Genomic DNA, 24,654 nt, shown 5'->3' with positions numbered 1-24,654 from the left:
AACATGAGCAGGGGAGGGGCAGAGAGAGAGAGAGGGAGACACAGGATCCGAAGCAGGCTCCAGGCTCTGAGCTGTCAACACAGAGCCCGACAAGGGGCTCAAACCCATGAACCAGGAGATCGTGACCTAAACTGAAGTCAGACAACCAACTGAGCCCCCCAGGCACCCCCACAAGAGACTCTCAATGACAGAGAATGAGCTGGGGGGGAATGGAGGGAGGTGGGTGGGGGAGGAGCTAAGTGGGTGATGGGCACTGAGGAGGACACTTGTGATGAGCATTGGGTGTTGTATGTAAGGGATGAATCAAAGAATTCTACTCCTGAAACCAATATTGCACTGCATGTTAACTAAAATTTAAATTAAAAAAAAAAAAGCCACATCCAGAGAGCTGACCTGCCTCCCGGCCCCCACTGGCCTCCTCGGGAGCTCAGGGACAACGGGGCCTGGGGGTGGGGTCGGGCAGGATCCAGGTACTGTGACATCTAGTCACCGCAGAGCTGGGTGAGGAGGAAGGACTGAGGCTCCGGAGGCCATCCCTGGGGTGGGAGGGCAGCCAGGCTCCTGTCCGCAGTGCAGGCCTCTCGACCTCAGCTGGGAGCAACGCCGGGGGGTGACGGGGGTGGGGGGAGGTGGCGGCAGACTACACTGCCGATGGGTCTCAAACGCACCCACTTCTCCGACTCAGAAAATTCATTACAAAACAACCCCCAGAAACCAGGCATGGAGGTGTAGTGGCTTTGGAGACAAGGTGGGTGAGAAGCCGGTGTCCCTGCCTCTCCACCGTCACCCGGGGCTTGCGGCAGGTGCGTGTTCCCGGGGGGGTGGAGCAGGCTCCCATGCACCTGCCCACCAGCCTGAGACACTGCCAGACAGACAGCGAGCCTTGCCAGGGGACGGGCGGTCGGCTGCCCCAAACTGAAAGGTCACAGGTGCCAAAGGAGAGCGTGGACAGTCCACGGCCAGGCCCTCTGGTCCCCCGTTCCCTCGGCACCCACACCTGCCCATCTACGGGAGCAGGTTTCAGCCGAAACAGCCCCAGCATGGAGCAGGCGGGAAGGGTCAAGAGGACACACGACACGACGCGGGACCCGAGAGAAATCCTAGCAACAGTGCTCGGAGTGAAGAAAGCGAGTCCGAGGCCAGAAGTGCAGGACAATACCTTCCGACGCCCCTCAGGGCCCTGCATGAGAAAACGCGCGCTTCAGGGCCACGCAGAGGTGACTCCGCTCTCTTTTTTAGAAGGTAGCACACGATTCTAACAGCGGTTTCCCTGAGAAGCCCGGGGTGAATTACCGACGGTGCTCTAGCTTCCACGTTGGGTAGCGGGTTCATGGGGTTTATTATAATAATAACTGATCATCGATCAATTAACACTGGGCCGCACGTGGACCAGCGACACAAGTGAATCATGAACTGAGGGCCGGAACTGACAGCCAGGGGAAGCAAGAGCAGCCTTGGAAAAGGGCGAGTCGCTGGCCGCGGCCACACGCACTGGGCCATGGATCACGGGGGCCTGAGGCCGGCGGCCACTCCCTCCAGCCCCCAGCGCGGACGAGCCGCCTTGAGGAGGGGATTAGCCCTCCCTGCTCCGTAGCGCCGACTCAGTGGGCAGGAAACGTAGAAACAGAGAGACAGGAGTAGAAAGCTGCCTCAGGAAGGCACGATTTATTGGGCTCACACGGGCTGGGTTCCCTGCCGGAGACAGAGAAGGACCCTGGCGGAGACACGCAGGGTCACAGGGGGATCCGGCTCGTCCTGCTCCGTCCTCGCCCCAGGGTTCAGACGATTCATCGGGAATGTTTGACCTGCCACACGCAGAACCGGAGGCCCGGCGAAGACTTGGTCCTCACCGGAGGGGCACGGGTGGGGCCCCCTCTGCCCCCGGAGCAGGTGTTAGGAGACCCCTGGTCAGAAGCAGCACGGGGAGCTACAGCACACGGGTCTGAAGACCAGGGTGGGGCAGGAGGGCCGGCAGGAGGGCACACACTCGGGTCTGCAGCTCACGGGCACACACACGGAGGACTGGCAGGAGGGCACACACGCGGGCCTGCAGCTCACGGGCACGCACACGGCGAGTCTGCAGCTCACGGGCACGCACACGGGCTTGCAGCTCAAGGGCACACAGCAGGACGCCTGGCAGGGGCCGGAGGAGCCGCAGGAAGCCTGGCAGCCCACGGAGCAGCTGGTGTGGCACATGTTGGCGTGGGGCTCGGCCGGTGTCCGGGAGGGAGGAGGGCGGGGATGTCTGGAGGCTCCTTGCCTGGGCCGCCTTTATACCGGGCCGTGGGCGTCCTGGCAACACGGGACACAACAGTTGTCTTCCTGGTTTGTGCTGCTTCCAGGCCGTCTCCCAGAACTTAGTTTTCTATTGCACGTGTTTTGTTTGTTTGGCGCTCGCCCGCGTGACTAACTGCCCCTCCCCACGCTCGTGTTGCACTTGGAAACCTGCCCGAGTGTGTTACTGGCGCCTCGTTCCTCACCATTTCACACGAGCTACGTTTGCGTGAATCTGAAAACGCAGACCTCCCGACCTCCCTCTGTGCGCGATGACGTCCCCGAACAGCCTCTGCCCGTCAGGAAGGCTCCGGGGCAGACACGGGGAGATCGAGAGTGTCGGGCTCACGTCCGAGTGTCCCAGAAGCTGGAGGTCACACGGCGGCCGGTACGCGGGAAGGACACGGTGACTACTGGCCCACAGCACGGGTGTGGACTGAGGGCACGGGTCACGGAGAACTCCTGGAGGGCAGTGACCTCTGATCCTCGTCGTGAGAAAAACCTCATCATTAGAGAAGCAGGCTGCACAAAGCCAGGGCATCTGCTGCACAGGGGTGCGGCCCTACAGGAAGCCGGGGCGTCCCCGGGAAGCGCGTGAGGGCCGGGGGGCCGTGGATGGACACACAGGGTCACTTGGGACCCGGGTGATGGGCTGAGTCAGCAGTGGGTCTTCCTCTCCTCCCTGGGGCTCTCGCCTGACATCTCGGGCCTGAAAGCCGGCCTGGAGGAGCACTCCCCACCCTCCTCGGGGCTCTGGCCTGTGAACTCCAGAGAGCGCCTTTGGATGACCTCCATGCCTTTCCTACAAAGAATCCGAGGTCTCTCCTGCCACCTGCATGCCCCCCGCCCCGCCGACAGTGAGAACACCCCGAGAACTTGATGGCGTTTCTGAAAACGCTTCTGCAGGAGGCTGCTGCATCACAAGACTCAGGACCGGTTTACGAGAATTTTCTGGCGCACGGCCCCAAAGATGGACACGCAGCTCAGGGAGGTGCAGGCACCCCCACAGAGGCACACACATCCGGGCCCAGACAAACACTCGTGGGCCTCCCTGTTTGTTAGGGAGACACCGCTCCCCACTCCGAGGTCTCCTCCGTGAGGACAGACGTCCGTCAGTGTTCCCACCCCCCCTCCCCCCACCCCCCCCGCTCCCCACCCCCCCTCCCCCCACCCCCCCCACCCCCCCACTCCTTTCTGCTTGCAGACTCTGGGGCCCGCCCGCCTGCAGAGAGCACCGGCAGGGGTCTGCCTGGACGGGGCAATCTCAGCGTAAAACCGTGACCTCTTTTGGGCGGGGGGTGTCATCTACGGTTTTCCAGGACAGGCTGTCCCTGACAGGAGTCTGCCTGGTTCTGTCTCAGCAGCCACACACCTAGCCACGTCCTCCAACCATTCTAGCAGCGATAGGTGGGTAAGAGAGCCTGGTAGCTGCCTGTCTCCGTGGGGCCCACACCGAGGCAGACAGGAATGACACCTGCAGGGCTCCTCAAGCCACAGCCTTTGCTGTGTGGACCAGGAACCTCCCAGAACAGACAAGTGTTGAGTCTGGAGAACGGAACGATACCGGGGAAACCCGCGGAGCGCTGGTAGTCTAGCGCTCCCTCAACGACACGACCCAAGAACAGCCACGAGCCTTCCGTCTTCGGGCCTCGGCCGGTCCGACCGGCACAGACCGGCTGCTGAGAGGAAGAGTGCACACGAGAGACGCTCGGCCTTCGCCCGGCTCTGCCCAGGCCAGCATCCCGAAGGCCGTTCAGTGGGCTGGGGTTTTTGCAGAACACGACGGCCCGCTTGCCGAGGAGGAAGGCCCCCCGCGCTCGGGCAGCAGAAGCAGCTAGAATCCCAGGAGTGGGGCATCAGGAGGGAGGGAACGTGCGTGAGTCTGCGTGAGACGCTGCTGTAAATGTGTCCAAGGTGGCAGGGCTGTCTGTGCTCGGGGCAACACCACCGGAGGCTTAACATTGAGCGTGTACAGCAGGACGGAGGGGGAGCCCCCACATGCTGCTAGGACCCCACACAGTCAGGCGTCCGGAGCAGCGACCAGACCCCACGGGAAGCCCTACTCTGGGCCTGCCCCAACAAAGCCAACCGGTGGCAACATTTCCAGAGAAGACGGTTGGAATTCGACCCCCACCAAGACAAGGAGCTTAGTAATCCCCCTGGGCTTCCCGCAGATCCACCCTGAGCAGGCGTAAAACCCGCTCAAGTTCAACATGATCAATTAATAACTGGCGATCACCCAGAACCAAAGTGAATAGGCAGGAAAAGAGAATGCAGGCCTTCTAAATGTTTCACCATAATTAATTGCAATATACAACAACAAAACCACTGGCCACAAGAGGCAGAGAAAATGCAATCCACCAGTTAAGGAAACAAAATCAATCAATAGTCGTGAAACCCGAGATGGCCCGGACAGTGGCTGGGCAATGACTGTGGAGCAGCGACTGTAGATGTTTCAAGAATCCAAGGAACAGATGTTCGAAGAATAAAAGGAAAATATTACTTTTGTGAGTGAATGGACACGGAATGTTAGCAGGTAAATGGAAACTGCTTTAAAAACCAGGAATTCGAACCAAGAAGCACAGCACTTGGAAATGAAATATCCGCTGGGAGGCCCCGACGGCGACGGAAGTAACAGCGTGTGAAAGTGAATCCACGTCGAGGGAAATTATCTAACCTGCAGGAGAAGCGAGAGTGAGGAAAGAATGAGAAGAGCCTGTGAGCCGGTATCTGACAGTCTAACACACAGGTAAGGTCACCCTGGGGAGGAGGGATGAAATCGAAGCACAACAATGCGCTGAACACACGATGGACAAGCTTCCAAAACCTGGTTTTAAAAAAAGACACCAGGGGCGCCTGGGGGCGGGGGCTGGGGCTCAGTCTGTTGAACCTCCGACTTCAGCTCAGGTCACGACCTCACGGATCATGGGTTCGAGCCCCGCGTCGGGCTCTGTGCTGACAGCTCGGAGCCTGGAGCCTGCTTCGGATTCTGTGTCTCCCTCTCTCTCTGCCCCTCTCCCGTTCATGCTCTGTCTCTCTCTGTCCCAAAAATAAATAAACGTTGAAAAAAAAATTTTTTTTAAATAAAATTTAAAAAAATAAAAAAAAGAAAAAGAAAACAGAAGGCACAAATGGGATTCCTGCTTTGGATGGGAAATTTAACCAAGAGCTTTCATGCCGTGGCAGCCTAATATTCCACGTGAACTGGGGTGCAAAGAGAATTTGGGGACCCAGCATTCAAATGAAATAAGGAGAACTGTGGGTCAGCCAAACCAGAGCGCCAGGGGGCTGTGGGAAAGCCAGCACTCCAAGAGAGCTGATGCTTCCATTCAAGATGGCGGGCTGGGCCTACTGTCCCCATCTCAACCCTCCCAAGACCCGCCATGGGGAGAAGTCAGCCTACAACGGGTGAGGGACGCAACAAAGCCAACGGGAAGCAGAGATGTGCCGACCTCCAGGCAGGGTGGAGCAGGTGGGAAGCCCTGGGCCCTGGAGCACGACAGCATCTGGTCCCCATGGGCAGGCCCGGTGGAGGAAGGTGTGTCCACAGGGGAGGGGGCACCCGGGGCCATCGGAGGCAGAGTGCCCAGAGGCTCTGCACCTCCAGAGTGCCCAGAGGCTCTGCACCTCCCCAGAACGCCACCAATGTGTATCTCTAGGACAATTTAACACCTCACCCGGGAAAGGCTAAGGCTCCTGGGGGGCTGTTGACACCCCATGTACATAAGTCTCATCCTGGCTTCTGGGCTCCCAACTTTCTTATTCCCAGGTAAGCCCGCCACCTGGCAGGGCCCCACCCCCGATCCCGGAGCACCATGTCAACTTCCCTACACGGGTGAGGTTTCTCTAACTCAGCACAGACACGCAGCGGAAAGGGAGCCCGGCCGCCATGACCACTCCCACACTCACCCCAGCGTATGAGCAAAGCCAGTGGTGTGAGAAGGCCAGCCTGGGGTAGCAAACAGAAAACACACCCCAGAGCAGGCAGACAGCTCATGAAGCAGAAATCACCTTTTAACAAATCTTAAATACACTCAAAGACATTCAAGAAGATGTCACAGCCATAGAGCAAGGGGGGAGAGGCTTTGAAAAGGAATGTTAGAAAACGTACCCAAAAAAGGTCTATTGTAGAAAACGAAAAGGTTAGAAAACGTACCCAAAAAAGGTCTATTGTTGGTATTTGAAATTAAACAAAGGGCCTTGCAGGTGAGGCTGAGAAGTCTCTCGGACTTAGAACAAAACATCAAAGAGGTAGGAAGTATGAAAGGAAAGAAACCAGCCTGGGGACCCATCTGGGGGCTGCAGCCTCTGGTGTGTGGGATTCCGGGAGGAGAGGCAGTCAGGACACAGGGAGGATAAGGAAATGCATCCCCGGGGAGGAGCACTTCCCACAGTGGAAAACACAGTCCCCAGGTTAAAGGACTAGGCAACACCAAGAAAAGGAACGGGGAAAACCCAGACACAGCATCTCCGGAGAACAAAACAAGCCAAAAAAAGTCACCTGCGGAAAAGTAAAAATCAGACTGGCATCAGACTTGCCATCAACAGCACCGCACGCTTTAGCAAACTTCAGGAGCAGTGCTCACAAAGTCCTGGCGACAATCCAACCTGTGCTTCCAAACATGGGTGTGCTATAAGTAAACAGATGAGTAGAAAACTACGTAAACGATGCTTAAGTGAGTAATAAACACGACAACACATTTTTGGCAATAGATGTATTAAATAAGCAGGAGTGTTTTTCTAAAACTAAGTGGCTGTATTTTGTGTGTACGTGGTCATCTGCTTTTCAACACTTTTTCAGGCAGTGAAAATCATATCCAAAAGAATAAAACACCTAGCAATAAATTTAGCCAAGGGGGTGAAAGACCTGTACACCGATCGCTCTAAAACACTGCTGGAAGAACTGAAGGAGACAAGGATAAGAGCAAGGACATCCCATGTTCATGGATGGGAACGCTTAACGTGAAAGTGACAGTACTCCCCAGTGTGATCCTTATCAAAATCCTAAAGCCTCTTTCTCTAGAAATGAAAAGGCTGAGCTTCAAAATCATATGGAACTGGTAAGAGTCTAGAATAGAATAAACTTGAAAACGATGAAGAACGTTGAAGGATTCACAATTCCTGATTTCAAAACTTACTACGAGGGTACAGTGATTGAGTCAGTGTGGTATCTGGCATATAGGACAGACATACACACTGACGGAGTAAAGCTGAGAGTCCAGAGATAAACCCATATATTTATGGCCAACTGATTTTTGACAAGGATTTCAAGACTGTTCAGTGGAGAAAGAAATCATCTTTTCAACAAATGGTGCCAGAAAAGCCAGATTTCTACATGCAAAATAATGTAGTTGGACCCCTACCTCACCCCATATACAAAAATTAACTAAAAGTCATAAACAGGGGCGCCTGGGTGGTGCAGTCGGTTAAGCGTCCGACTTCAGCCAGGCCACGATCTCGCGGTCCGGGAGTTCGAGCCCTGCGTCGGGCTCTGGGCTGATGGCTCGGAGCCTGGAGCCTGTTTCCGATTCTGTGTCTCCCTCTCTCTGCCCCTCCCCCGTTCATGCTCTGTCTCTCTCTGTCCCAAAAATAAATAAACGTTGAAAAAAAATTAAAAAAAAAAAAAAGTCATAAACATCCTAAATGTAAGAGCTAAAACCAAACTGTATTAGAGGAAAACTTAGGGGAATCACTTCGTGACCTTGGATTTCACAACAGGTTCTTAGCTATGACACCAAAAGCATGAAGATCAAAAGAAAAAAATTAATTGGACATCATCAAAATTAAAAACTCTAGTGATTCAAAAGACACCATCAAGAAAGTGACAGGACAATCTACAGAATGGGAGAAAATATTTGCAAATCGTATGTCTGATAAGAGTTTATAACCAGAAAACACAAAGAACCCATACAACTCAGCAACAAAAAGATAAGTAACCCAATTTAAAAATGGGCAGTGAGGGGCACCTGGGTAGCTCAATCAGTTAAGCGTCCAAATTGATTTCGGCTCAGGTCCTGGTTTCACAGCTCATGGGTTCGAGCCCCGTGTCAGGCTCCACGCTGATGGCACGCAGAGTCTACTTGGGATTCTCTTTCCCTCTCCCTGCCCCTTTCCCACTCACACTCTCTCTGCCTCTCTCAAAATAAATACACTTTTTTTTTAATGGGAAAAGAACTTGAACGGACATTTCTCCAACAAAGCTGTACAGAGGGCCAACATGCACACAAAAAGATGCCCCACATTATTGGTCATCAGGGAAATGCAAATCACAACCACAATGAAACACTACTTCATATGCGCTAGGATGGCTAAAATTGAAAGAAAGAAGAAAGAAGAAAGAAAGAAAGAAAGAAAGAAAGAAGAAAGAGAGAGAGAAAGAAAGAAAGAAAGAAAGAAAAGAAGAAAGAAAGAAAGAAGAAAGAGGGGGAGGGAGGGATGAAGGAAAGAAAGAAAGAAAGAAAGAAAGAAAGAAAGAAAGAAAGGGATGAAGGAAAGAAAGAAAGGGAAGGAGGAAGATAGGGAGGGAGGGAGGAAGGGAGGAAGGAAGGAAGGAAGGGAGGGAGGGAGGAAAGAAAGAAAGAAAGGGAGATAGGGAGGGAGGAAGGAAGGAAGAAAAAAAGAAAGAAAGAAAGAAAAGAAAGAAAGAACCAGTGTTGGTAAGGATGTGGAGAAATTGGAGCCCTCAAACATCATCACTGGGACTATCAAGTCGTGCACCAGCCTGGAAACATTCTGGCACTTACCACACGCCCCCAGAAACTCCACTCCTAAGAATATACCCCCAAAAAGTAAAGAAGGCAGTCAGATGTTCTTTGCAGCATGGTTCACAACAGCAAGAAGGTAAAAACGACCCAGGGGTCCACTGACGGATGGCTAAGCAAAATGTGGTCCGTCCACAGAGTGGAATACTCTTCATTCACGACATGAAAGACGTTCTGACACCCGCTGCGACATGAATGAGCCTTGGGGACATGATGCTGTGTGAAGTCAGCCAGCCACAAAAGGACAGCGATGGTCTGACCCCGCTCGTATGACGTACCAGAGCAGCCAGTCTCAGAAACAGTAGGATGGGGGGGAGGGGGGTGCTGGGGGGACTGCGGGACGGGAGGCAGTGTCCCATGGGGACAGAGTTTCAGTTCGGGATGATGGCAAAAGTCCTGAAGCTGGACGGTGGAGACGGCTGCACAATCGCGAATGCACTTAGTGCCCCGACACTGTACATTTGAAAATGGCAGATTTTCTGTTATTTGTTTTACTGCAATTAAAAAGCTTTTTTAAAGAAAGTCAAACAGAAGAATATGGCTTTGTCATACTTGTAACGGTAGCTGCAATAATAACACATAACAACCACTGCATGCTCATAATTTTAGTCTTTTTTAATTTATGTAGAGAGAGAGCACACGTGGGGGAGGGTCAGAGAGAGAGAGAGAAAACCCCAAGCAGGTTCCTTGCCGTCGGCACAGAGCCTGACACAGGGCTCGAACTCGCGAACAGTTAGGTCACGACCTGAGCCAAAATCCAGAGTCAAACACCCACCCGACTGAGCCACCCAGTGGTCCCCTGCGTGCTCATAATTGCACCCGCGCACAGGAGGCCGCGGGTGGCCGTCTCAGGGAGGCGGTGAGCGGAGGGAACATGGGCAGAGCCCCCGCCAGTGGGCGCAGCACCGGGTCGGGGAGACTCGAGATAACCTTGTGGCATCTGCTCCCGCCACAAGGGGGGGACGGCTCCCCGCTGGCCCACAGAGCACTGGCCTGTTGGGCGGCCACGAACGTGAGCGGCGCCAGCGTCCCAGGGGACCGAGTGTGCGTCCGGGCAGGCGTCAGAGGGGTGGGCGGCCGTGAGCGAGGCGGGCACTGCCTTCACTCTCAGCGCACGAGCATTTGGAGAAGCACGTGCCCGGAAAGCCTGGCCGCCCCCGACCCCAGCCCCAGCCCCAGCCCCCCGCTTGAGAGGCGTCCCCGCAAAGCAGCTACAGACCCCAGCCCCCGGAGGCGCGCCTGGCACAAGCGCAGCTTCGCGGAAAGCAGGGCGCCATCCCTTTGAAGCGTCATCAGGAAAGGTGGGCCTGCCCGTCTCTTTGGGAGGCAGGGGCCCCACCCCACACTGCCAGTCCCAAACCCGGATGCCCCCCGCCCCAGCCAAGACCCTCTGCACGTCAGCGTTTGCTCCCCTCTGGCCAACCACCCTGCTGCCTGCGCGGGGCACCCCGTTCAGCTCCATGCCCAAGTTCGGCCCCGCCGCGTCATCCTCAATCAAGTCTGTCTTCCCTGCGGGGCACTGGCGTCTGGCCGCGTGTGGCCCGTCCGTGCCCGAGGGAGCAGAGACCTCGGCGCCTGCACCTGCCTCGGCTCAGGAAGGGCGGCCCGTCTGGCCGGCACCAGCCACACCCACCACAGCCCTCTAGCCTGCTTCCCCGGAGCCCCCACGCTCCCCAGAAATGCCCCGCATCACCTCCAGAAGGGGCCCCCCAAACCCTGGGGACCCACCTGCTCTCCCTCCACTCCTGAGGCTTCTGGGAGCTCAGGGGCTCTACCCCACCCCCCCACCCTTGCATCCCTGCTCTCCTGATGACACCAGGCTCCCGCTCAGAGCCCAAGCGGCCACTGCAGGCCGGCCTCCCCGCACAGAGGGCAGTGGTCCCTCCCGCTGCGAGTGTGGACAGTCGGGGGGCGATCACCAAGCTGGCAGTCCCAGTCAGGCCGTGCGCAGGGCCTCCCCTGGCCGCGCCCCAACTAGGTTCGGACTCCCTCAGGGTCACCTGCGATGGCTCCGTCCCCCAGTCCCCATCCCCGCCTGCGCCAGGTGATGGCTCACCAGCGCCACCTGCCGGGCTCCTGCAGGCCAGTGCCTCAGCCCGCGTGGGACACTCGCCCTGTCCCACGCTCCCTGCTCTCAGCCGGGCAAGGTCCCGCTCTTACCGACCACCTGCCTCCCGCAACCTCGCCCCACAGTCCGTGCACGCGATCCTGAGGCCACTGAGCACACGTTCTCCCAGGTTCCAGAAGCACCGCCTTACCAGGTGCTGCCCGCCGGCCGCACCCACCGCACACCTTCCCGGACACCTCTCGCTGCCATTTCTAAATGTGCCTTCATCCTGTGCCCTCGCGTCTCCCAGAAGCCAGCCTGCTCTCTGCCCTCTGGGGCAGCAGGAGTCTTGGCCTGAGAACACGGGCCCCCCGCTTCTGATCCGGGCCCTTCTGCTCACTTTGTATGGGTGTTGGTGTTCACTCGTGCCTCGGTTTCCCCATCTGCAAAATGGGGAGCAACAGTTCCTACTTCACAAGGTTCAGGGTCACGGAGTTAACATGCACAGGCTTCCAGGGCGCCTGCGTGGCTCCGTCGGTGGAGCGGCCGACTTCCGCTCGGGTCGCGATCTCACGGTCTGTGAGCTCGAGCCCCGTGTCGGGCTCTGTGCTGACAGCTCCGAGCCTGGAGCCTGCTTCGGATTCTGGGTCTCCCTCTCTCTCTCTGCCCCTCCCCCAATTGTGCTCTGTCCCTCTCAAATATAAACCTTTAAAAAAATGTACACAAACTTGTTCCGAATAGCTGCGGGCACAGAAGAGCTATTACACACGCGTGTTTGCACATACACCAAAAATAAAAACAGCTCCCAAGCTATCCGTTGGTTGATGGACTCGGAACAGAATTATTTCCCCAAATAAAGACAACATGAAAAAATAGGCCCATGATTTCTCTGAGTGCTGAGAGGCACGGGAAGTGACAGTAAGGAGCCGCAGAGGGATGCTGGGAGCGGAGGGCGGGTATCAGGGGTGACTGACCCTCCCGCGTCATTAATGGGCTAAGCTAACCGCCGCGGGCCCGTGACCAGCTTCCTCAGGGACGTGCTCCAGCAACAAGCGGACAGGCTTTTCAGGCCTCGTGATGAACAGCACACAGCCCCAAGGTGTATATAAGCCCCAAACACCCCGAGCACCCACCACACCCACACCCACACCCACTCCCTCCTCCAGCCCCACCGCCCCCGCCATGGCCGCGTCCACCCTGTCCGTCTGCTCCAGCGACCTGAGCTATGGCAGCCGCGTCTGCCTGCCCGGGGCCTCGGACTCCTGCCCCGACTCCTCCTGGCAGGTGGACGACTGCCCAGAGAGCTGCTGCGAGCCCCCGTGCTGCGCCCCGGCCCCCTGCCTGACCCTCCTGTGCGGCCCCTCCTACCCCTGCCAGGGAGACTGCTGCACCCCTGCGTGCTGCAAGCCCGTGTGCTGCACCCCTGTCTGCTGCAAGCCTGTGTGCTGCAAGCCCGTCTGCTGCACCCCTGTCTGCTGTGAGGACTCCCCCTGCACAACCTCTTCATGCTGCCAGCCGTCCTGCTGCACCTCCTCCCCCTGCCAGGGAGACTGCTGCACCCCTGCATGCTGCAAGCCCGTCTGCTGCACCCCTGTCTGCTGCAAGCCTGTCTGCTGCACCCCTGTCTGCTGCAAGCCCGTGTGCTGCACCCCTGTCTGCTGCGAGGACTCCCCCTGCTCAGCCTCCTCCTGCTGCCAGCCCAGCCCCTGCTGCAGACCCTCCTCCTGCGTGTCCCTGCTCTGCCGTCCCGTGTGCAGGCCCACCTGCTGCACCCCTGTCTGCTGCAAGCCCGTGTGCTGCACCCCTGTGTGCTGCAAGCCTGTCTGCTGCACCCCTGTCTGCTGCAAGCCCGTGTGCTGCACCCCTGTCTGCTGCGAGGACTCCCCCTGCTCAGCCCCCTCCTGCTGCCAGCCCAGCCCCTGCTGCAGACCCTCCTCCAGTGTATCCCTGCTCTGCCGCCCCGTGTGCCCCCGCCCTGCCTACTCCTGCCCTGCCTCGGCCCAGAAGTCCTGCTGCCAGTGACGTGGCCAGCCGTCACTGTGGGGACCCCCAGCGCTCCCACCTACCAGCCTCCCAGCTGCTTTGGGGTCTGTCTCTTAGGCCCCTGCCAAGTATAGACAGCACCCCCTCCTCTCAGGCCTGGGTGGGAGGGGGTTCCCACCCAACTCAGGATGACTCTTCCCACCCCCCTGCCACACTCCTCCCGGGGTCCCAATGGTCATGACTTGCGACCACGTCCTAAGCACAGGCCACAATGGTGTCCCCTCCTCGGAAGCTGCTTGGGAAAACCTAATAAACGTGCTTGCATTAACCCCATGTCACCTGGTTCTCTTGGGGCCAATCCTAGTTGAACACCCAGCCGGTCCCCGCAGAAGTGAGGACTGGCTGCCCTGTGGTCCTCGGCCACACCGGCCCTTCCTCAGGGCCCCGCCTCTCACTGGCCTGGCACGGGGCTCCCGTCCCGCAAGATCTGGGCCAGTCACAGGCGTGGTGGCCGTGGCCGTGGCCCTGGCGGGCAGACCCTCAGGGACTCAGTGGCAGCCATCCCGGGCACAGCAACCCTGGCATCTCTCCCCTCTGCAGGGAGCCCGGCAGGACGCAGGGTTTGGCATACCCTGGGGACGAAGGGGGGGTGCAGGGGTCCAGCAAGCACCCCCTTGGCCGCCAGAGCCCTCCTGCCCCTCCTTCCTTCTCCAGCACCTAACACCCTCCTGTCTCCGGAGCTGCGTCCTCAGACCACACACACAGGGCCGAACGCCTTTCCCTCTGTAGTGATGATTAGAGCACAGCGCCCACCCGCTCCCGGCCCAGAGCAGCCTGTGTCTGTCCCCTTCAGAGCAGAGCCTCGGCTCTCAGTGACCTCCTTCTGCACACCCTCCACCGAGACACCCTTCCCCCCACCCTCCCACACCCCAGCCCCTGACCCAGCCTGGCACAGCCCCCAAAGGCCCCCGTGCTCCCGTTAGTGTCACTCCTGCTCCCTCTCCTATGCATCTGTCCCTGCAGAGCTGGCTCCGGCCTCTAGGACACAGCTCTTGACTTTTTCAGGGCCCCACCCTGACCTCCCTCCCCCTGCACCTTGGCTCTCTCCCCGGACACGTCCGGCTTCTCCTGGGCTCCAGGCCACATGTGCACCCCCCAGGACCTGCAGAAGTTGAGCTTAGGCTCATCTGAGCTGAACTGGCCCCCCCTCCAGGGGAATGGGGCTCCTGCCGTGGCCCTCCCATCCCCACCCCCACCCCCTGCCCGGCTGGTGGTTCTTCCAGGGAGAGGCCTTCAGGGTCTGTGCCTGCCTCCATTTCCCTGGTTCTGGCAACAGGGGTCCCTCGTTTGCTAAACAACGCCGGGCAGATAAGACGGGGACCGAGAGCTGCAACGGGGCCAGGCCAGAAGATGACAGGCCCGCTGCTTGGAGGCCCCCCGCGGCTCGTGCACATCCCTGTACAGAAGGTCCGGTAGGAGATGCCGCCCTTGCAGAAAGATGATGGGAACTCAACGACTGCGAGAGGAGCCCGCCTTCCGGGGCCCCGCGCCCTCACGCCGATGGCCAGGGCAGGCCGGGGAGCGCCGGCACTGAGGTCACACGGCAGAGCGTTCGCCCGTCCCCGTGTGGTCCTGTCCTCGCCCTGCAGCTCTGTGCCTGCGGAACTGCTAAGTTTGAGCGCGAAGAGCCAGCACGGACCTCCTGGAGCCCCCCTTTCGATCCAAAGCATCTAGGGAGTGAGGGCCTGCACGTGGTCTCCTGTAAAGGGAAGCCCCAGCGGGTGCAGGACAAGGCCGTCAGTTCGCCAGGACCTATGTCCCAGAAATCCGCGCTTTGAACCTTACCACAGGGCCAGACGGTGACCGCCCTCCGGGACCTGAAACCTCGGGCCCTGCTGTGCACCTTCCGGGCATACTCACGTGCCTGACAGCCGCTGAGAACCTTCTAGCTGATTGCATCATGACTTTTCTAAGCTTAGAGGATACTCAGGTCGCATTGTTAAGCATGATGCCGCCACATGGCTGATAAAACCCCAGTGAGAGCGGCCGACTTGTGTGAAGCATTTAGTAAGCTCCAGGCACCTGCCGTGTCTAAATCACACCATCCTCAGATAACCCTATGAGCCCATCTTGCCACAGAGGGGACAGAGGCCCCCAGAGGGCCCAGCTGATGTGGTTCAAGCCCCAGCAGTGGTGGGCAGTGGCAGTGCAGGTATGTTTGCAGGGACACGGCGATAGGTCACATAACGCACCCAAAGACAGCTTCACCAGAACCCCAAACGGCACCTGTGCCCTTGCATGGAAAAAAGGACTTCGAAGGGTACCTGTGGATGGCTGACTAAATGCAGAATCCCACGGTGGGCAGGTGACCCGGGCCAGCCACGTGGGCCCTAGACATCCAGGGGCCGTCTGGGGTCCTTACACCAGAGAGGCAGACAAGGAGGAGGCGATGTGATGGGAGGCAGAGCTCGGGACGCTGTGGCCACAAGCCAGGGGGAGTCACCAAGCTGGAAAGGGCAGGAGAGACCCTCCTCCAGAGCCTCCCGAGGGGCAGGAGCCCTGCCCACACCCCAATCTCCGCTTGAGAGACCTGCTTTCAGAACTCTGGTCCCCAGAACTGAGAGAATAAATTTCTGTTGTTTTAAAGCATCGGGAGTGTGGTGGTTTGTTACACCCAATCCCAGGAAGCAAATACACACGCGCACGGTCAAGTTTGTGTGATGAACGTAGCTTTCATCGTTTCTAAGGATTCTGGTTTGAAATGTCGCCGAGACAATGTAAAACAGCAGTAATAATTTAAAAAATAAAATAAACCCTCAGCCTTCTAAGGAGTCTGGTCCAGCCACCCCCAAACCTGGCAGATACGCTAACCCAGTCGCGTGTGCATGGCCTCTGAGAGCCGGCTGCCCTCCCACCACCCCAGACCCCTCGCAGGGCCACCACACCCCTGCACAGTGACTGAGATATCACAGAACCTCCGCGTGCCGGCCTCGCTGGCTCCCTGAGCCCCCACAGGCACCCTGCCTCCGGTTACCCACCTGCCTGTGTCTCCCCTCCCCCTCCTCCGGCAGAGGCCCTGGCCCAGGGCTGATCTACATCTGCTCGCCCACCCCCACCCCCCACGCCCACACCCCCTGCTGCCCCGGCCCCTGGCTGTGCCTGGCACAAGAGCTTTCGGTGACTGTTTCCGGGACCCTGAATATCCCGCAGGGGCGTCCCGGGGGCCCACAGAGGGGACTCCAGGCTCAGCCCCAGGAAAGATACAATGGCACGGGGAGGGAGGGGGAAGAAGAGGCAGAAGGAAATGCAACCAGCTGCTCGGCAAGCAAGCGGGGGGGGGGGGGGGGGGGGGGGGTGCGAAACCGGTCCACAGCCCAGCGGGGGGAGGCGAGGGGCGCCACATGCCCTGCCCCACCACGCCCACCTTGTGGCCAGAGCCACAGGGGCCCTGGGAGCCCAGAGGTTGGAAAGGAGACAGGCCCGGAGAATTATGGCGGCTGCCTGGCCAGGCACAGGCCCACCCCTCCCCCTGCCCACGAACTTGACCCCACAGCACACAGCCCGTTCGTCCCCAGGCCACAGCCTTCCACCCAGGCAGTGGTCAGGCAGAGACAGCCCGCACCACGGCCAGAGCCCTCTCAGGCATTTCTATCCTCCCTTCATCTCTTTGCACTTGGTGACAAATGCAAGAGAATGGGGACCACGTGCCCCAGAGACGGGCACCCACATCAGGAGCTATTCCTGAGGCCAGAATCCGAGTCACCTCCCCTGTTACCACGTCCCTAAGACGACTGTCCACTGGCTGAGAGCCCATCCCCCCCACACACCACATCCACCTGACTCAGCTCCAGCCTGGCCGGATGGCCCCACGCCCACTCAGCAGACTCGCTCAGGACCCAACACACAGGGGGACTTTTACGAGCTGGGTGGCATCTTCCGGGAAAATAAACAAGCCGTAATGAGGGGTCCCTGAAAACTAGCTCTAAACACCAACAAGGAAGGGGAAATGTCCTGAGCCTCTGCTGGCGAAACACACAACACAGAGGGCTATAAAAGTGAGCCCGAACAGCTGGCGCGCACACCCGCACTCACACACACACTCACACACCCACACCCACACCCACTCCCTCCTCCAGCCTCACCGCCCCGCCATGGCCGCGTCCACCCTGTCCGTCTGCTCCAGCGACCTGAGCTATGGCAGCCGCGTCTGCCTGCCCGGATCCTCGGACTCCTGTCCCGACTCCTCCTGGCAGGTGGACGACTGCCCAGAGAGCTGCTGCGAGCCCCCGTGCTGCGCCCCGGCCCCCTGCCTGACCCTCCTGTGTGGCCCCTCCTCCCCCTGCCAGGGAGACTGCTGCACCCCTGCGTGCTGCAAGCCCGTGTGCTGCACCCCTGTGTGCTGCAAGCCCGTCTGCTGCACCCCTGTCTGCTGCGAGGACTCCCCCTGCTCAGCCCCCTCCTGCTGCCAGCCCAGCCCCTGCTGCAGACCCTCCTCCTGCGTGTCCCTGCTCTGCCGCCCCGTGTGCAGGCCCGCCTGCTGCACCCCTGTCTGCTGCCAGGACTCCCCCTGCACAACTTCTTCATACTGCCAGCCGTCCTGCTGCACCTCCTCCCCCTGCCAGGGAGACTGCTGCACCCCTGTGTGCTGCAAGCCTGTGTGCTGCACCCCTGTCTGCTGCAAGCCTGTCTGCTGCACCCCTGTCTGCTGCAAACCCATCTGCTGCACCCCTGTCTGCTGCGAGGACTCCCCCTGCTCAGCCCCGTCCTGCTGCCAACCCAGCCCCTGCTGCAGACCCTCCTCCTGCGTGTCCCTGCTCTGCCGCCCCGTGTGCAAGCCCGTGTGCTGCACTTCTGTGTGCTGCAAGCCCGTCTGCTGCACCCCTGTCTGCTGTGAGGACTCCCCCTGCACAACCTCTTCATGCTGCCAGCCTTCCTGCTGCACCTCCTCCCCCTGCCAGGAAGACTGCTGCACCCCTGTGTGCTGCAAGCCCGTCTGCTGCACCCCTGTGTGCTGCAAGCCCATCTGCTGCACCCCTGTCTGCTGCGAGGACTCCCCCTGCTCAGCCTCCTCCTGCTGCCAGCCCAGCCCCTGCTGCAGACCCTCCTCCTGCGTGTCCCTGCTCTGCCGCCCCGTGTGCCCCCGCCCCGCCTGCTGCGCCCCTGCCTCCTCCTGCTGCCGCCCGGCCTCCAGCGTGTCCCTGCTCTGCCGCCCCGTGTGCCCCCGCCCTGCCTGCTGAGGCCACCATTCTGATGAGCACGTCCCCCCAGGGCCAGCTGAGCACTCTGGGGACCCCCGGCTCTTCCCTGCCTCTTTCACGATCTAACCCAGCGCAATCTTGGGCACACAGGTCAGCGTGAATGTTCACCATCTTTGGACCCTAATAACCAGGGCCGAGCCGGTGCGCAGCCTCACATCATGACCAGATGAACCAGAGCCAGCCCTCCCGTTACTGAAAGGCCCCCAAGCTGTTTCTGGCAGCCACGGCCCCCAGCTCTGTAGTCTTACTGGGGCTCCTGGCCCTAGAAGCTGTCTGCCTCCTCCCAAGCACACATCTGGAGCTGAGCGAATAAACCTGCAGTCCTGGCCTCCACTGGCCCTCTCTCCCAGCCTCCGGGCTAATGGAACCCTGGCTTTAGCAATCCTGCTGACGAGCCACATCTTGGGAACACTTCCAATGGCAGTGAGTTCTGAGGCCCACCCTGGTGGTGACCAACTGCACCTCCAGGCGGCTCCGGGTGGCTGGACAGAATGTTCGGGCCTCGGGTGGCCACAGCCACCCGGACAGCGGGCCCCTTGGCAAGAAGGCCCCATTGCCCCAGGCCTCGCTCTCCCCGGTCAGTCCAGCACCAGGATGCAGGGCCCAAGGTGGTTTCTGGGCCGGGAGGCAGGCGGGGCCGGGCCTTCCAGGGAGACAGCTAAAGGGGGCATTGCCTTCTGAGTCTCTCTCTCTCCATCTGCCCTTGAACTTCAGTGTTTTATTCAAACATCCCCCCGCCTCTGCCTGCACATGCCAATGTGCCATGCCGTCCCCGGCTGCAGACCCTGCCCGGTGTGACAGAGGTCAAGAGGAAGACCCCAGAGGCTAAGCCACTTTGAGTTCCAACACCCTGACATCTGAGGCCCAGGGGTGCTGCCTTCCAGGGCACTTCCCTCGAGGCTGTCTGGACGGGGCCCCCATGTTTCCCAGGGCTCCCCATAGCAGGCCTCAGTTCCAGACAGGGTCACTTCCTCAAGGTCCGTGAGTGCGAGCCCCGCGTCGGGCTCTGTGCTGACAGCTCGGAGCCTGGAGCCTGCTTGGGATTCTGTGTCTCCCTCTCTCTCTGCCCCTCCCCTGCTCGTGCTGTCTCTTTCTCTCTCTCTCTCTCTCTCTCTCTCTCTCTCAAAAATAAACACTAAAAAAAATTTTTTTTAATTAATATTCTTTGCTTCCTAACTTTCGTGCAAACAAAAAGTGCCCTGGCCTAATGGGTGAGAATTTTTAAAGAGGACGACGTCAGGGTGACAGAGTCAGCCTCCCCTGGTGGCAGTGCGGGGCCCTGGCTGGCATCTCACCTCCTCTGCACTGGGGAGTGAGTGGGGTGGTTCTCTCTGAGGTGTGATTTTGGGGAGACAAAGGTGAGGGGTGTGGAGGGGTCTCCTGGGGGCGTGGCACTCAGATGAGACCTGGGGCTCTGGCTGCTTGCGCTCCACCGGGAGGCCCCCAGCCCCAGTGGGAAGCCCCCCCTGGACAAAGACGGTACAGAAGCCTCTTCTTCCTGCGGGAGGATGCTCCGTGAGCCGCCAGGAGGGGGCGTCGTGCCCACACAGGGTCTCCAGGAACCGATTTGAGGGCCTCTCCCAGGGGCCAGGATTCCCCAGAACTCAAGCTGGAAAGCACCACTCTCCTGCAAGCTTCTGGCTGAACAAGTGCGAGGACAAAGTTGGTGGCCGAGAGAGCCATCCAGGCCTCCTGCCCCCCAAACGCGCAAGAGGCCAGATGCTGCCCGCTGGGCCAGCTCCCCGGCCTCCTTACTGCCAGGTAGCTTTTAAAATGCAGGTCTGGGGGCTGTCGGGTAAGCACCCAACTTTCGAGCTCGGCTCAGGTCACGATCTCACGGGTTTGTGAGTTCCAGACTGGAGGCAGGCCCTGCGCTGACAACGGGGAAACCACTTGGGACTCTCGCCCTCCCTCTGCCCCTCCCCTGCTCATGCTCGCACTCTCTCTCTGTCTCTGTCTCAAAATAAACAAACGTTTTAAAAAAATAAAATAAGGGGCGCCTGGGTGGCTCAGTCGGTTAAGCGGCCGACTTCGGCTCAGGTCATGATCTCGCGGTCCGTGAGTTCGGGCCCCACATCGGGCTCTGTGCTGACAGCTCAGAGCCTGGAGCCTGCTTCCCATTCTGTGTCTCCCTCTCTCTCTGACCCTCCCCCGTTCATGCTCTGTCTCTCTGTCTCAAAAATAAACGTTAAGAAAAAAATTAAAAAAAAAAAAATAAAATAAAATAAAATAAAATAATAAAATAAAAAAATAAAATAAAATGCGGATCTGTTCTGTCATTTCGTGAGTACTTTCTCTAGCTCTAGGGATGAAGGGCCCCCGCAGGCACCCAGAGCCCAGGTCTGACCACCCCACCTGCTCCTGCAACTGGCAGCCTGGGGTCCCTGGCACCCTGGGTCCCCCACTGCCACCCTCAAGTTTCCTTCTTGAGCCCCCCTCCCCGGGCCCCTCCCACTCTGGAGGATGCCACAGCTGCTGGTGGCTCTGTGATTCTAGCGTCCCCAGGGGTGGGCACAGCACCGCCCTTGCCTGGGTATGGAGTGAATGAAGGAGGGAAGGAGGGGTAAGAAGGGGTGAGTGAAGGGATTCACTCAGACTACGTTCCGAGTGACGCCAAGGCTGAGCCCTGGCGAGGAGCCCACCCCCGGATGCTCTGGGGGCAGCAGGAGGGGAAGAAATGGAAGGGGAGACACCGTGACCCTGACGTCCGGCAGCAGCTGACAATCGTGCCCCCCACCCCTTCTCCGTACCCAGCCCCTTGGAGCCCCCCAGCGGGCCAGCCCGGGAGGGTCCAGCTGCGTCCCTCCACCTCGGCCTCCCGTCCCCGTGGACGTGAGCTGGGTGTGACGGATGCCAGGGACTTCTCCCCAGTGTCCCCCCCACCCCACTGTCCACAGCACAGCCCATCAAGGCGTCTACCCCAGGACGGCCCCAGCCACTTTCCCGGCACCATGCACGCCACGCAGCCCAGAACCACGGATGTCCTACAGGACCCAGGAAGGACCTTAGGGACCCGAACCTCAACCTTTTGGTCCCAAAGCAGCTGGCCCCGCTTGGCGGAGCGGCCGGGGGGTCAGGGGTCAGGAGACGCGGGCTGGCTCCTGGAGCCAGGGAGGCCAACGGCTTATAAGAGGCATGTCGCCCCGGAATCCTGCTGGCCACACTCACCCCCCGGGAGGCCACGCCAACACCACGTGCACACCCTGCGCCCCTGAGCCCTGAAACCTGTCCGAGGGCCACCACACAGGTTTCCCCAGCCTGCACCTCCCACCTGCCCCCTGGTGGCCTCGTGCATGCGGCCTGCCCACCGGCCCCTCTGTCCCGCTTGGCCAAGGCTTTCTGAGACTTGCCCCAACCTCAGACGCACCTGCACCCACACCTGTGCAGAAAGGCCAGGCCCCAGGCCCCGCCCCTCGGCAGGTGGTCTCCTGGGCAGACACGTGACCTAACTGCCCTACCACTAAAACACCTATCCGTAAGGTGTCTGGGAGTGGTGAGCCCCCCCCTCCAAAGAGCACTAGTGAGCTGCTCACCAACGTGAGCACCCACGCGACCCTGCCAGCTTTCCCGCCCGGACCCCGTGCCCGCCCTGGCAGTCCGGCACACGGCCCTGCCATCTCGTTCCCACAAAAGCCGCACAGAAGTGGCCCGCTTACCGTCCAGACGAGGCCCTCCCCCCACGCCCCCAGCCTCCTGGACCGTCCTGCCCACACCTCCCCAACGGCGAACTCAGAGTCCTCCAGACTCCACTTCCCAGTTCTGCCGACTCCTGGGCCCCTCTGGCCGCCCTGCCATCGCCAGCACTGAGTTACCTCTTCCCAAAGTGCAGGTGTAAGGGTACCTTTACTGCCCCGCTGGGGTGAGGGTACCCCCAAATCCAGCCCATAGTCCCCCAACAGCCTCGCAGCAGAGGCAGACGACGGCAGCACTGGGAGCCAAAGCCGCCCCATCTCCCCAGCACGGCACCCTCCACAGAGTGGGATGGGACGCCCAGGGGCACTAAGGCCCTCGCAGACAGCACGGCACCCACAGTCACCACCCCAGGCTGGTATCATCTGTGCTCCCAGACTCGGGGCAGGACATGACAGCCCAGGGCTGCGGCGGCCAAGGCTCCTGGCACCTGGCGTGCACACAGTGGCACAGACCAGGAACAAGGCCCCCAGGCGGGCGAAATGCACTCCCCCCCCCCCCCCCCGCACACTCACACAACCCTGCGGTGTAAACTCAGGTGCCTTCCAAAACAGAGAGGAATCAAAGTGATTGTTTTAACCATTTGAAGTCCCGAACCGCCGAGCACGAGTGCCTTGGGAGCACTCCAAACGCACCCGACTTTTATCTTTCCTCCTGAGTCCCGGTGTTTATAACTGGGTCACCTTTTAACTATCTGCAACAAGCCTTTAGGGCACAGGGGGCGGGCTTTATAAATAACCTTTATTATTACTATGCAGGCTGACTCTGTTCCCAGGGCTGAAGGGAACGTGAAGGTACACGTCAGTGATTCATTCCCCACCGGGGAGACTGCCGCACTCAGGACAGCGGCTACAGCAGTGCTGCCTGGGGGTCCTTCTGGGGCCCCCCGGGACCGCGCGGTGGCTTCCGTGCAGGGGGTTTTGCCTGCAACAGGTGACCTTCAAATCCTGCACTGCTCGCAAACCACAAGTCCCAAGGCAGTCGCTGGGGACAGGAGCCCAGAGTGCGGGGCGGGGGGGAAGGGGGGCTTCAGTCCTGCCCCCGCCCCAGGGCTTTGGCTGCTCCCCTTCACGGGGCACCCGTCCACCCTGTGGGTCAGCATTCCAAACTTGGGTCAGCATCAGTCATCTGCCGGTCCTGTCACTGGAACCAGGGGCCATCAGAGCAAAGAGCCCTCACATGGAAGGGACCCCGGCTGAGTAATTTGCACATGAAGCTGGAAGCGCCCTGCCAATCCCCTGGCACCTGCCCCCCGCCCAGCCCCGCGCCGCGGACCCCACTCACCCACCTGCGGCGGGTCTCCAGCTGCTAGGCCTCCTCCTCCGGCTACTTTGTGTTTAATGTTAGCTCTGATAAGTAAAATCTCTTGGTAGCGACTCCAGAAAGACAGAGTGATGTCATGGCCGTTAGCTAGTCAACCTTTCCGAACGAGGGGGAGCAGAACCGCGCCCCCGCCAGGAGCCAGCCGGTGGCACTCTCCCCAGCGCTGGCGTGGGTGTCTGGGGCTGTGCTTTACTAAGCGCAGACCTGGGGCTCTCTGAGCTTGCGGCCTGAGGGGGGCGGGCGGAGGGGGGGGCTGGCTCATTCCTGAAGCAGGTGCAAGGCCTTTCCCCAGGATGCACAGGAAAATACTTGTGAAGCCCTTGGATGGAGGCTGGTTAAGGCTTTGAACCGAGTCCCCACCCTGTCAGCAGCTTTCTACTGTGCCGGCCCCCCCCCACCCCTTTCATCTCTGCTTCTGCCCGTCCCCCTCTACCTGCCGGTGCCCCCGAAGCCAACCCGGCTCGCAGTGACCTTGACCGGGGGATGGGAAGTGGCCCTGATCCACGCAGCTGCCCCCCTCCCGGCCCCCAGCTCAATACCCCCCTTACCTGTGCAGGGTTCCCATCGCCGGGTGCCTCGGCCCGGGGTCGCCAGGGCCAGGAGCGGGACACACAGCATCAGCAGGACAGACATGAGGAGTATAGGTCCCAAGCTCCATCCAGGGGCTCCGCCCTCGGCCCGCAGGGAGGGAGCTGCTCGTCAGACACCCGGGTGGGCCCTTTCAGGATGGCAGCAGGGGGCCCTGGGGCAGTCACTGTGATGGCCCCATGCCCGAGTCCTGAGACAGGACAGAGGCGGCCCCGGGTGGTACAGACCTTCTCAGGGCTCTGCCAGGGGAGGAGGCAGGTGGCGCGGGCCTATCTCATTTCCGCATGGGCTCGGGTCCTGCCGTGCAGGTGACAGGTGATAGCATCTCAGCACAACTGCGGTTAGTCATTGGCAAAGCACATTTCTCCCGAAGGAAAGACAGAAATAGATGTGCCGGTGGAGAGCTGGGAGCAGACCAGAAAAACTCCAAGAACCTGTTTTCCGTGGGTGCAGACCCCTGCCTTAGGAGGACAAGCTTCGCGGCGAGCACAGCCACCGGGTCCCAGGAGGGGCCGGGCTTTGAGGACGGCTTTTATCTGGTGCCCAGCCCTCCCGAGGGTGTGTGGGTTTCAGGAATTCCCCTCCGGAGGGAAGCCAGTCCGCGGGAACAGCTAATGAGAAGACACGGGAAGACGGCCCGGGGGCGGGGAGCGCCGAGGCCCAGCTCACGGCGGCAGGAGCTGTCCTTCACCGAGGCCGAGGGTCACTTGGGTCTGACCTCTCCAAACCG

General features: G+C 59.8%; 4 protein-coding genes across 4 annotated transcripts in view; 2 read left to right on the top strand and 2 right to left on the bottom strand.

Annotated features, from left to right (window-relative positions):
- TSPEAR (thrombospondin type laminin G domain and EAR repeats) overlaps window positions 1-24,386 on the bottom strand; it is a 154,347-nt gene extending 129,961 nt beyond the window's left edge. The window contains exon 1 of the mRNA XM_047847038.1: window positions 23,885-24,386. Within this exon, the coding sequence (XP_047702994.1) occupies window positions 23,885-23,969 (85 nt within the window). The 5' untranslated portion in view covers window positions 23,970-24,386. The remainder of the gene's footprint in view (window positions 1-23,884) is intronic.
- Window positions 1,724-2,196, bottom strand: LOC125159114 (keratin-associated protein 12-1-like). Its single transcript, XM_047847037.1, has one exon. It carries the CDS (start codon window positions 2,194-2,196, stop codon window positions 1,909-1,911), a length of 288 nt encoding a protein of 95 aa, XP_047702993.1. The 3' UTR covers window positions 1,724-1,908.
- Window positions 12,265-13,104, top strand: LOC125159141 (keratin-associated protein 10-8-like). The gene has a single exon (XM_047847098.1). It carries the CDS (start codon window positions 12,265-12,267, stop codon window positions 13,102-13,104), a length of 840 nt encoding a protein of 279 aa, XP_047703054.1.
- LOC125159105 (keratin-associated protein 10-1-like) lies at window positions 17,217-18,302 on the top strand. Its single transcript, XM_047847026.1, has one exon. It carries the CDS (start codon window positions 17,217-17,219, stop codon window positions 18,300-18,302), a length of 1,086 nt encoding a protein of 361 aa, XP_047702982.1.
- Window positions 24,387-24,654: the final 268 nt, after the last annotated feature.

The sequence above is a fragment of the Prionailurus viverrinus genome, unplaced genomic scaffold (genome assembly GCF_022837055.1).
Source record: "Prionailurus viverrinus isolate Anna unplaced genomic scaffold, UM_Priviv_1.0 scaffold_42, whole genome shotgun sequence".
Classification (NCBI taxonomy): Eukaryota; Metazoa; Chordata; class Mammalia; order Carnivora; family Felidae; genus Prionailurus; species Prionailurus viverrinus.
This window is presented reverse-complemented; position numbering and strand designations above follow the sequence as displayed.

Bases quoted from the DNA above. Each gene is read 5' to 3' on its own strand.
- LOC125159114 (XM_047847037.1), bottom strand. From the start codon at position 2,196: ATGTGCCACACCAGCTGCTCCGTGGGCTGCCAGGCTTCCTGCGGCTCC.
- LOC125159141 (XM_047847098.1), top strand. From the start codon at position 12,265: ATGGCCGCGTCCACCCTGTCCGTCTGCTCCAGCGACCTGAGCTATGGC.
- LOC125159105 (XM_047847026.1), top strand. From the start codon at position 17,217: ATGGCCGCGTCCACCCTGTCCGTCTGCTCCAGCGACCTGAGCTATGGC.